This window comes from Oncorhynchus masou, chromosome 8 (assembly GCF_036934945.1).
Source record: "Oncorhynchus masou masou isolate Uvic2021 chromosome 8, UVic_Omas_1.1, whole genome shotgun sequence".
Taxonomy (NCBI): Eukaryota; Metazoa; Chordata; class Actinopteri; order Salmoniformes; family Salmonidae; genus Oncorhynchus; species Oncorhynchus masou.
This window is the reverse complement of record NC_088219.1, coordinates 11502004-11515380: the sequence shown is the minus strand read 5'-3', so window position 1 is coordinate 11515380 and position 13377 is coordinate 11502004. Positions and strand designations below refer to the sequence as shown.

Below are 13377 nucleotides of genomic sequence, written 5' to 3'. Positions count from 1 at the left end.
TAAGCTGTCAATTATATGCATATTCTAGCATCTTGTCCTGACAAAATATCCCGTTTAGTACGGGAACATTATTTTTCCAAAAATGAAAATACTGCCCCCTAGTCACAAAAGGTTAAGAAATTAAGCGGCCATGACTGAAACTAGACAAGAGTTGTCTTGGAGGTGGTTTATACGTGGCAAACGTTTGTACATTCACTCTGCCAAAACCATACACTGTTACAGCCGCTCACCCATCTAGATAACTGAGAAACAGTCTAACCAGGTCTCGAAGTCGCCAAGGCCAACTTCTTTCTGCAATTCGCTTCAGCCGGCTCGTGTGCGAACAGGGCAAAGTTGGTTTGACATTGGATAGCTTATCTCTGGGGCTAGTTATGGGATCGTCAATAAATTACACAAATGTAAATGTGACATTTTTGGTTGTCTCATTAAATGCTTTCAATATTTATATGAATTTTCACAATTTATAGTTTGTAAGGAGTTAAGTCAAGTTGAAATATGGAGCTATTGACATTTAAAAAATATTGTATTAAGTATATTGTATAATTTACTGATGGCCAACTAACCAGCCCTGTAGAGATATCAAATGTCAAACCAAATTGACCATTACTTGAGCGCTGTGGGCATGATTGAAATAAACCCAAACAGAGGAACACTGTTAAAGGTACCCTAAATTTCGTGACATACATTTTTTTTCTTATCTCACAAATCTTCATTTTGGACGAGACTTTATGACCCAAATTATCCTATTTACACATTGTAGTACATTTTAACACTATAATAAATGTTTCTGACTCATATGTCACAGGCCGTTTTCAAAAGGAGAAGTTGTTTTTTAGGGGCAGTCGCTCTTTAACCTCATGAGATGGGAAAACATGTTTTTTATGAAGCTGAACAAGTGCTCTTTATGACAAATGTTAAAAATAAAATGATGTGAAATCAGGTTATATATCCAGTACAGGTCAAAAGTTTGGACAAAATCTCATTCAAGGTTTTTAATTTTTTTTATACAATGTTCTACATTGTATAATCATGAAGACATCAAAACTATGAAATAACACATATGGAATCATGTAGTAACCAAAAAAGTGTTTCCAACAAATCAAAATATTTTATATTTCAGATTCTTCAAAGTAGCCACCTTTTGCCTTGATGACAGCTTTGCACACACTTGGTATTCTTCAACCAGCTTCATGAGGTAGTCAACTGGAATGCATTTCAATTAACAGGTGTGCCTTGTTAAGTTCATTTCTGGAATTTCTTTCCTTCTTAATGCGTTTTAGCCAATCAGTTGTGTTGTGACAAGGTATGGGTTGGGGGTATACAGAAGATAGCCCTATTTGGTAAAAGTCCATATGATGGCAAGAACAGCTCAAATAAGCAAAGGGAAATGACAGTCCATTATTTTAAGACACAAAGGTCAGTCAATCTGCAAAATTTCAAGAACTTTGAAAGTTTCTTCAAGTGCAGTCGGAAAAACCATAAAGCGCTATGATGAAACTGGCTCTCATGAGGACCACCACAGGAAAGGAAGCCCCAGATTTACCTCTCCTGCACAGGGTAAGTTCAATATAGTTACCAGCCTCAGAAATTGCAGCCCAAATAAATTCAGACATCTCAGCATCAACTGTTCAAGAGGAGACTGTGGGAATCATGCCTTCATGGTCAAATTGCTACAAAGAAACCATTACTAAGGGACACCAATAAGAAGACTTGCTTGGGTCAAGAAACACAAGCAATGGACATTAGACTGGTGGAAATCTGTCCTTTGGTCTGATAAGTCAACATTTTCGATTTTTAGTTCCAACCTCTGTGTCTTTGTGAGAAGCAGAGTAGGTGAACGGATGATCTCTGCATGTGTTGTCCCCACTGTGAAGCATGGAGGAGGAGGTGTAGGGGTGCTTTGCTGGTGACACTGTCAGGGATTTATTTAGAATTCAAGGCATGCTTAACCAGCATGGCTCCCACATCATTCTGCAGCGCTACGCCATCCCATCTGGTTTGATCTTAGTCCCACTATCATTTGTTTTTCAACAGGAAAATGACCCAACACACATCCAGGCTGTGTAAGGGCTATTTGACCAAGAAGAAGAGTGACCGAGTGCTGCATCAGAGGACCTGGCCTGTACAATCACCCGACCTCAACCCAATTGATGTGGTTTGGGATGAGTTGGTCCGCAGGGTGATGTAAAAGCAGCCAAGTGCTCAGGATATGTGGGAACACCTTCAAGACTGTTGGAAAAGCATTCCAGGTGAAGCTGGTTGAGAGAATGCCAAGAGAGTGAAAAGTTGTCATCAAGGCAAAGGGTGGCTACTTTGAAGAATCTAAAATATTTTGATTTGTTTAACACTTTTTTTGTAGTTACTACATGACTCCTTGTGTTCATTATTCTACAATGTAGAAAACAGTAAAAAATAAAGAAAAACCCTTGAATGAGTAGGTTTGTCCAAACATTTTACTGGTACTGTATATATATTTTTTTTACCAAGTAACACTTCTCAAAAGGCACCGAATTGGTGGAACGACCTCTCTCATTTGTACTCTCCCTCCCATGTCTTGCCTCTTATCTCTCTTACACGCTTCCTCCTCATCCCTTCTGAAAAGGTGCCTGTTTAGCTTGGCGTTGTTATATGACAGGGCAGTATAAACAGATAGGTATCGTACGTCATGTCTGTAATCTGTCTCTGATTGTGTAAGGACATCAAAGGTCCATTTCTCTGAATCCCTGACATGTTGACGTGTCCGTATCCAGGCTACCATCACCGTAGCAATAGAAGTTGAAGGGAAAAAAAGGCGAGGGTGCAGCCTCCTCTGACATCACTCGATGACATCACACAAGATATGTTGGTCCTATTCTGGTTACTCAAAGTTCAGGAAAAACGAGTTGGGCGACATTCTCTGTGTTTTGTTCCCTCCCCTTCTCGCTCTCTCTTTTTCTCTCACTGTCATAGCCTCTTCTCACTGCCAGTCATTGTTTTTGTCCCAGTGAGATTGTGAGCTCCTCTCTTCAATTCTTTCTCTCGAACTCTCCTGTTGTCGGTTTGGTGTTGGGTGGTTGTGACCCCTCTATTATGCCATGGGAGACCCTGTGCCTTTCTCCATCCTGAACGAGAGACTGAGACCACAGTTGACTGCCATGGAACAACTCTGCTACTCCCTGCACACCCTGGAAGATGGACACCAGCTGCCTGGCATTGTCAGTGGCAGTTCAACCACACGGTCTACAACACTGAGAGATGAAATACAAACACAGGATGATTCAAGCTCGACCACGACCGAACCAGAGGATGACCCAGAGAAGGAGGATGTGGTCACAGAAAGGTTGACTTCGCTGACCGAAGAGGGGGACAACTGTCATGATCTGTTGACCATGACCAGTACCTGCTTGATGCAATCTTTGAACGCAGAAGATGCTGGTCCTGATGGTTCTGGTGAGCTGATTGTGGTCAAGGAGAGTTTGGCCATAGAGAATGGCGATCCAGGTGTTTTGACCATGGTTAGTGAGGGAGATGGTCCTGATGAGGTCAGTGAGGATAAGAGCCCTTTCAGACGGAGCTACGTAGCCCGAACCTTACCGGACCTCATCAGGAGTGGACAACAGCTCGGCAGACGCAGAACATTAGGACCAGTGTCCGACACGGTGAGAGAGTGAGGACGGACAAAAATAAAATGTGTGTGCTGTGCGGCCAAGAAATTATATTGAATATAATTTGACGCAGTACTTGTTATGGTTTTCAAAGATCTTGGACCAGAACAGATCTTTCACCTCGTTCAGTACAAATGTGTCATACTCTGCTATGGAATGTTATCAGCTCATAGAGACAGGTTTGATTTGTGGCTGAAGGGAATATTGTTGTCGCTCGTTGGGCTCTTATCAGTTAGGGACCTGGTGTATCTGTGTGCGTGTGTAATATGAGCTGTCGCATGCATATCCAGTACAACAGGATTTGTCTCATCTTCCAGGAATCTGGATTAGCACCGTTTACCACTGTGCCTGAGTTTTTCATGACACCATTTATTCTTAGTTGAAGGTTGTGTGTGTGTGTGCATGGTTAAAGGTAGTGCCTCGGGTGGTGTGTGTGTGTGTGTTATGCATGTAACACTGGTGGAGTGTGTGTGTTATGCATGTAACACTGGTGGTGTGTGTGTGTTTTTATTTTATTTTTTTATTTTACTAGGCAAGGCAGTTAAGAACAAATTCTTATTTTCAATGACGGCCTAGGAACAGTGGGTTAACTGCCTGTTCAGGGGCAGAACGACAGATTTGTACCTTGTCAGCTCGGGAATTTGAACTTGCAACCTTTCGGTTACCAGTCCAACGCTCTAACCACTAGGCTACCCTGCCATGTTATGCATGTAACACTGGTGGTGTGTGTGTGTTATGCATGTAACACTGGTGGTGTGTGTGTGTGTTATGCATGTAACACTGGTGGTGTGTGTGTGTTATGTATGTAACACTGGTGGTGTGTGTGTGTGTTTTGCATGTAACACTGGTGGTGTGTGTGTGTGTTTTGCATGTAACACTGGTGGTGTGTGTGTGTGTTATGCATGTAACACTGGTGGTGTGTGTGTGTGTTATGCATGTAACACTGGTGGTGTGTGTGTGTGTTATGCATGTAACACTGGTGGTGTGTGTGTGTGTTATGCATGTAACACTGGTGGTGTGTGTGTGTGTTATGCATGTAACACTGGTGGTGTGTGTGTGTGTTATGCATGTAACACTGGTGGTGTGTGTGTGTGTTATGCATGTAACACTGGTGGTGTGTGTGTGTGTTATGCATGTAACACTGGTGGTGTGTGTGTGTGTTATGCATGTAACACTGGTGGTGTGTGTGTGTGTTATGCATGTAACACTGGTGGTGTGTGTGTGTGTTATGCATGTAACACTGGTGGTGTGTGTGTTATGCATGTAACACTGGTGGTGTGTGTGTGTGTTATGCATGTAACACTGGTGGTGTGTGTGTGTGTTATGTATGTAACACTGGTGGTGTGTGTGTGTGTTATGCATGTAACACTGGTGGTGTGTGTGTGTTATGCATGTAACACTGGTGGTGTGTGTGTGTGTTATGCATGTAACACTGGTGGTGTGTGTGTGTGTTATGCATGTAACACTGGTGGTGTGTGTGTGTGTTATGCATGTAACACTGGTGGTGTGTGTGTGTGTTATGCATGTAACACTGGTGGTGTGTGTGTGTGTTATGCATGTAACACTGGTGGTGTGTGTGTGTGTTATGCATGTAACACTGGTGGTGTGTGTGTGTGTGTGTGTGTGTTATGTATGTAACACTGGTGGTGTGTGTCTAGTTGAAGGGAAGAGGAAATTCAGCAACACCTGTAGGAATTTGTTAAACATGCTTCTTTACAAACGTGCTTGTGTATAGTTGAAGGAAGTGCGTCGGGAGGTGGCGCTGTCAGTGAGACGCAGTCTGAGGCTGAAGGCTCAGGTGGACAAACTACAGGAGAACAGAGACGAACCGGGATGGATCCAACACAGGGAGAAGGTAACACGCACACTTCAAATACAGTCAAGCATAACCATAAATTTGACAGGTAATTTCAAAGGTCATGCAATTGTTGAAACATACAGAAACAAGATCAGTGTGATGTATAGAGGCTGAATAACATTATTTGAAGGGGTCACTACATTTGAGATGTTTTCAAAACGTCATTGCTCTTTTTTGAGTTATTATTAGTGGATGTTGGCCTAATTCTGCCCTGCATGCATTGTTGTAGTTTTCCTCTGGACATGTACTGTAGGTGTTTGCCCCATTGAGTGAAATCTTGTTTTGCAAGTGGACTCCACACCTCGCTGCCATAAAGTACAATTGATTCAATGATACATTCAATTAGTTTTAGCCAAACTAGATGAGGTATTTCTATTTGGATTCGTTTTTTAGTGTTTTCTCTGTCAATTCATTCACTGACTCTTTTAGGTGTCCAGTTGAGCTTATTTTGAAACCTAAGTAATTGTTGTGTGTGCAGTACTCTGTATATTTTGTACCAATCGAGATCTTCTCTGGAAAAGCATTGTTTTAGTGTTTTGGGGATTTACTGCCAAGGCCCAGGTCTGGCAGTACTGCTCTAGTTGATGTGCTGTGGGTTTCAGCAGCCACAGGTCATCTGCGAAGAGCAGGCATTTAACCTCTGTATTGTGGAGACCAACAACGGGGCTGAGGATTTTTCTAGAATAGTGGCCAAGAGCGCAGGGCTGAGATTGCAACCCTGGCAAAGGCCCCTGGTTAAATCATTTCTTGCCAATTCTGATGCTCCATTTATTGCCAAGGATTTAATTGTCATGTCATGAGATGTTTTTGGTAGATATCCAATTTGACTTTTAGTCAAGACATTGTGCTTATTAAGGAAGTATAGAACTCTTACATTTATAATACTACAGAAAACTTTCCCCATGTTACTGTTCAAACAAATACCTCTAATTGTTAGTGTCAAATTTGTCTCCATTCTTAAAGATTGGGGTTATGAGTCCTAGATTCCAGATGTCAGGGAAGTAACCTACACTCAGGTTCAAATTAAACAGTTTTAAACTAAAGCTTTGGTTGTCTTCTTCTCAGGCTTCTATGTCTTCTTCCTGGACCTCAATGTCCACCTCTTGAACATCAGACTGAGGCCTCATCTTCATGGTCACTTTCCAACCTTGTTGAGAATGGCTCCTTGTCAGGCTCAAAAAGAAAAAAATTGCCTGGATGGCCACCAATTTTTCAACCCTTGTATTGGTCAGCCTGTTGCATGCTTTGCTGTGTGTGTTCTCAAACAAGGACCAGTTGCGCTCTGAGGCGGCTGATGTTGGTGGGATTTGGAAGATGGAGGCAACAGGGGAAAGAGCCTCAGATCCACAAAGTCCCTTCCACCAGGTGGCTGATGAGATGTTGGCACGACTGCCATATTGCATCTCCATCCCAAAGCCCTTGCTTGGAAGTGTACTTCAGACTGCCAAGAATCTTGCTCTTATCCAGGCCAAGGTGGTGAGACACAGTAGTGTCCATAGGCTTTGTTGATCTCTGCTCCAGACAGGATGCTCTTGCCAGCATACTTGGGATCCAACATGTACGCTGTGGCGTGTATGGGATTCAGGCAGAAGTCTTCACGCTCTTTGATGTATTTCAGAATTTCAGTTTCTTCTGCTTGGAGCAACAGTGGGCAGGGGAAGTATGGATTTCTTCTCTTACATCTGCAAGCAGTTTGAACATCAGACGAGATGGCATTGTCTCCCTCAACCCGTGCAATGGCTACTGCTTTAGGTTTCAGGAGTTTCAGGCAGCTTACCACCCTCCCCCAAAATACATCATCCAGGAGGAGCCTCTTGATGGGGCTGTCCATATCAGCAGACTGATATGGCCATTTCTTTGAGAGATTCCTACAGGAGACTGTCAAACATGATGACAACACAACCCCAATGGGTGTTGCTGGGCAGCTTCAATGTGGTGCTCTTATTCTTCTCACTTTGCTTAGTGAGATAGATTGCTGCTATAACGTGATGACCCATCACATACCTAACCATTTCCTTGGCTCTCTTTCCTTGGCTCTCCCATCAAGAGGATCCTCCTGGATGATCCATTGTTTTCGGTGCCATGGTGTCCTTGAGGAGCAGATTCAATGCATGAGCAGCACAGCCAATGGGTGTGATGTGAGGGTAGGACTCCTCCACTTTAGACCAAACAGTCTTCATGTTCGGAGCATTGTCTCACCAGTGCAAATACCTTCTGTGGTCCAAGGTAATTGATGACTGCCTTCAGCTCATCTGCAATGTCGAGACCGGTGTGTCTGTTGTCCCTTGTTTGTGGTGTCTGATTCATCATTTTCACCTCGAATGGATGTAGAGGGAATTTTGTCAGAGGTTGCTTGTTGTGAGCGCTGAGGGGACTTTATACACTAGGCCAGATAATTCTGCATCTTTGTTGCATTCTTCACATATAATTTGGCACAGTGTTTGCAAATGTACACAGCTTTAACTTCTACATTACCTGCAGTCTCCACACATCAGATGGTGCCTGTGGCATTTCCCTGTAACCATTAGAAAAAAAGAGTAAAAAAACAACAAATACAATTCCATGTACAGATGAATAGTTAAGCAGTTAGATTACACAACTTCTTTGTAAGATAAATGAAACATGTATGGAAACAGGTGAATTCACACTCAGTTGGCAGGCTCAAGCAAGCGAAAACCCACATGGTAGCAAAAACTAACTAGCAGAAATTATTAAGTTAGAAATTATTTAAACACACTTTGCTGTAGGCTACTATTCACTAATTAACAAAAAATAATGTCATAAAATATTCACCCCATCCAGGATTGTAATCAACTTACCAGAAAGAATGTAGTCTTTGGCTCAGACAGTGTAGTAGTGTGGGCTCTGTAGCATCTCATTAGTGTGCAAGATCTTGAGTATCAGCTGTACATGTGATGGAAGAATGCACTGTGCATGCAGAGGGTTGCAATTCCATTGGATTGGGGATAGTTTAACCAAAATATGCCACAAGACTTAGAATTGCCTTGTGTATCCCACAAAAAAAAGATTCACTGTTATAAGCTAACTTTTTTTTTGGTGAATTTAAGAAAAATTCCCCAAATTCCAGGGATTAACTTCCTAGCAAGCTAACTGACAAATTTCAACCTAGCTAGCTAGCACGATTAAGATATAAAAAAAAATCTAACTCACTGTCAATCTTGTCCCCGATCTTCAGTTGTATAATTTGATTACTTATATTTTGTAGCACATTTTCATTGTGATCTTAACAAACAAGAAGTTATAAAAGTCAGGAGCTGTTCTTCTGCATGAATGCCTTGACTGTTTCTCTCTCTAGGTTACAGAGGAGGTTCAGTCCGTTCTGAGGTTGTTGCTTCCTCTGACAGAAGCAGAGTCCAGCACAGTAGAACCATCTGTTCAGGACAACAGTCTGGATACAGCGCTGGTCCTGCTGCAGAACGTCGCACGCAAACTAGCTCTCAGCCACACAGCACAGGTGAACCTAAACTAGCTCTCAGCCACACAGCACAGGTGAACCTAAACTAGCTCTCAGCCACACAGCACAGGTGAACCTAAACTAGCTCTCAGCCACACAGCACAGGTGAACCTAAACTAGCTCTCAGCCACACAGGTGAACAAACTAGTGAACCACAAACCTAAACTCTCAGCCACACAGCACAGGTGAACCTAAACTAGCTCTCAGCCACACAGCACAGGTGAACCTAAACTAGCTCTCAGCCACACAGCACAAGTTCGGCCAGGGTCCTCAAGGATGCATTTAGTCCTCAGTTTTTAGTGAATGTGACCCAGGCTTGCACTCACACCTCTTAGGTGAGCTTAGATCCCACCCCCACAGGCAAACCCAGAGAATACAAAGATGAGTAAATCTGTGCCTATCCAACCGTAGCTCAGAGGCTAACAGTTCATGTCAGGTGAGTTTAGACACCGCCCTCAGGTGAGCCCAGACTGGTTCAGTTCAGGTATGTGACCTGATGGTTTCAGTTAGCTCAACCTGGTTTCAATGGAATTTTAATTACTCTGTGGCATTTAAATAACTCCCAGGCGTAATGCATCACCACATGACTCCCAGGCTTAATGCATCACCACGTGACTCCCAGGCGTAATGCATCACCACGTGACTCCCAGGCATAATGCATCACCACGTGACTCCCAGGCTTAATGCATCACCACGTGACTCCCAGGCTTAATGCATCACCACGTGACTCCCAGGCGTAATGCATCACCACGTGACTCCCAGGCGTAATGCATCACCACGTGACTCCCAGGCGTAATGCATCACCACGTGACTCCCAGGCATAATGCATCACCACATGACTCCCAGGCATAATGCATCACCACGTGACTCCCAGGCATAATGCATCACCACATGACTCCCAGGCGTAATGTATCACCACGTGACTCCCAGGCGTAATGCATCACCACATACACAGAAGGTCAGAATACATCAGCAAAGATTTTATTCCAACTAGCAGAAGAACTGATGTCATCAATATTAAGAAACACCCTTTTATGTCAAAGTATTCCATAACTGTGTGAATATAAATAAAACAAACCTGCCTTTTTTCTCCCAACCACTCTCTCTTGTTTTGTTTTCCCCAGGATGCCCAGTTCTGGGTTAAGAAAGGGAATGGTATGGATGACAGTGTTGTTCTACAACAGGCACTACGGGACAGAGACGATGCCATGGACAAGTGAGTGCACACACACACACACACACATTCACAGCAAAGAGAAGTGTCAATGCCTCCTCTAAGAGGGAACTGCATTGTTCCTGTAGAAAAATGACACATTGATGTTTTGTTTATTTTTTTTTCCCTTCCTGTTGAACAGGAAGAAGGCCATGGAGGCGGAGCTTCTCCGCAGTAAGACAGAGATGATGTTACTGAACAACCAGCTGTTGGAGGCTGTGCAGAAACGACTGGAGCTCTCACTGGAACTAGAGGCCTGGAAGGTACTAAAAGATGGTGGGAGGAGAGAAAGAGAGAGCGAGTCGGAAAAATGGATATGTCTGAGACATACAGTAGCAACATATGGGCTCAGCTGGGGTTAGGTTACGGTGGAAAACAAGCTCTCACTAATGAGGGACAATGGCAAATTACCCATGGGTTAACACACACGGTATAATGCATCCAGCCGGTACATGTCACCCGCTGGTATCCTAGCATGATAATGGAGTAATAGAGCCTGGGGCCATCTGGTGGTGAGGGACCAACTTCCTCTAATGGTGCAATACGACATGACATACACTAAAGTGACCAAAAGTATGTGGACACATGCTCGTCGAACATCTCATTCTAAAATCATGGGCATTAATATTAATATTAATCCCCCCTTTACTGGTATGACGGCCTCCAGTCTTCGGATCATTGCAGCGGGGACTTGCTTCCATTCAGCCACAAGAGCATTAGTGAGGTCAGGCTTTGATGTTGGGCGATTAGGCCTGGCTCGCAGTTGGCATTCCAATTCATCCATAAGGTGTTCGATAGGGTTGAGTTCAGGGCTCTGTTCAAGTTCTTCCACACCAATCTCGACAAACCATATCTGTTTGGACCTCACTTTGTGCACGATCATTGTGATGCTGAAACAGGAAAGGGCCTTCCCCAAACTGTTGCCACAATGTTGGAATCATTGAATCGTCTAGAATGTCATTGTATGCTGTAGCGTTAAGATTTCCCTTCACTGGAACTAAGGGACCTAGCCCCGACCATTATTCCTCCTCCACCAAACTTTAGTTGGCACTATACATTTGGGCAGGTAACGTTCTCCTGGCATCTGCCAAACCCAGATTCGTCTGTCGAATTGCCAGATGGTGAAGTGTGATTCATCGCTCTCGAGTCCAATGGCGGCAAGCTTGACATCACTCCAGCAAACGCTTGGCATTGCGCATGGTGATCTTAGGCTTGTGTGTGGCTGCTCGGCCATAGAAATCCATTTATGGCCTTGCGAGTGGCTCAGTGTTGGGGCGTCACAACAGCCTGGGGTTCGATCCTAGGCCGTGACCGGGAGTCCCATAGGGCGACGCACAATTGGCCCAGCATCATCTGGGTTAGGGGAGAGTTTGGCAGGGGGGGGCTTTACTTGATTCATCGCACTCTAGTGACTCCTTGTGGCGGGCCGGGCATCTGCAGGCTGACTTCTGTCGTAATTTGAAAGGTTTTTCACACATTGGTGCAGCTGGCTTCCGGGTTAAGTGAGCGTGTGTTAAGAAGCGCGTTTTGGCGGGTCATGTTTCGGAAAACGCATGACTCGACTTTTGCCTCTGCCAAGCCCGTTGGGGAGTTGCAGTGATGAGACAAGTTCATAATCACGAAATTGGAGAAAAATAACAAAGAAACCGATTTCATGACGCTCCTGAAGAACAGTTATTGTGCTGACGTTGCTTCCATAGGGAGTTTGGAACTTGGTAGTGAGTGTTGCAACTGAGGACAGACAATTTTTACGCACTTCAGCGGTCCCGTTCTGTGAGCTTGTGTGGCCGATCTGTTGTTGCTCCTAGAAGTTTCCACTTCACAATAACAGCACTTACAGTTGACCGGGGCAGCTCTAGCAGGGCAGAAATTTTATGAACTGAAAGGTGGCATCCTATGACGGTGCCAGTTGAAAGTCACTGAGCATTAGTGAGTTCACACATACATTTATTTTTTTACTATTACATCACTGGTCAGAATGTGTACCAAGTTTGGTGTCTAATGCCTCGATCACACCGATAGCGTCATTGTATTTTCGTACACCGGAAGTGCATTCATTTCCAATGGTACGCTGAATTTGCCTTACATATGCTGGATTTATCAAATGTATGCGTAGACGGTTTGACAGAACTAGTAGCAAAGTGTGAATGTTGAACTTTTGTTGCACACATATCTTGATGACGTTGTAGGTATTATCAAAGGTATAAGATAAACATAAATACAACTGCCATAATGAGAAATAATCCATCAATAGTGTTTTTTACCATTAGTCACTAAATATGTCAAATGTATTTTCGTGTCAGGACGACATCCAGAGGATCCTGCAGCAGCAGCTCCAGAGCCAGCAGGCAGCAGAACAAGCCCAGAGGAAACCCTCCCGTCTGGGGCTGCTGAGGAGAACTAAAGAACCCGCACACCAGAGGCCAGCCTCCACCCCTGCCCTACAACGCACCCCTGTTACCTGGAGGGACAGGCTGAAGAGGGGGAAGACGGGTCACCATGGTGACCAGGATGCAGCGCAGGCGTCACCGGTGTCGCGGTCGTCGAGTAGCAGCAGCAGACTGGAGGGGTTTCATACCATAGACTTATAATACAACATGAAAGGGACAAATCATTGCTACTTTATACATTTTTCAAACTGTTGATTCCTACTGGGAGAGATACATGGATTACACACATTCATAGTACATTTGGGTTGTAGTCTCTCCAACTGTAATCATTCATTTAACTATAAACGCGTGTCTTTGATTAAAGTAATTGAAACGTCCTTCCAAATGCTGAGAGTGGTGTTTATTCTAGTCGAGGATACAAGTACACAGCTAAAAATTAGGGATAAAACAGCCACAATGTCCCAAGGATATCACACCATCCCATTCTCCTTAACCCATAATATTTACCAAGTGCAGACTAACTGGTATGAGACAGGAAGACATGTTTTTTTCCCCTTCAATTTTAATATACATCAGTAATACATCATTTAATATTTCTCAATTATTCACCCAATGTATCTCACAACTACATAACATTTGACATTGAATGAACGTTACTGTGGCAAAGTTAAAATGCATAGGCCTATCGACAACTGAACGAGAGGATGAAAAGGCATGCTCATAGTAAAATAGACTAAATTACGGTTTGTCAATTTCAACATGAACATAAATAAATTAAACATTTCACCTCAAACCTG

At 43.7% G+C, this 13377-nt stretch overlaps 1 protein-coding gene across 1 annotated transcript; it reads left to right on the top strand.

The window, feature by feature from the left end:
• Nucleotides 1-2910: 2910 nt before the first annotated feature.
• Nucleotides 2911-12957, top strand: bicdl2l (bicaudal-D-related protein 2-like). The gene is made up of 6 exons (XM_064971451.1): nucleotides 2911-3638; nucleotides 5380-5499; nucleotides 8819-8977; nucleotides 10102-10193; nucleotides 10333-10453; nucleotides 12494-12957. The coding sequence occupies exons 1-6, from the start codon at nucleotides 3075-3077 to the stop codon at nucleotides 12779-12781; spliced, it is 1344 nt and encodes a 447-aa protein (XP_064827523.1). The 5' UTR covers nucleotides 2911-3074; the 3' UTR covers nucleotides 12782-12957.
• The last annotated feature ends 420 nt before the right edge of the window (nucleotides 12958-13377 follow it).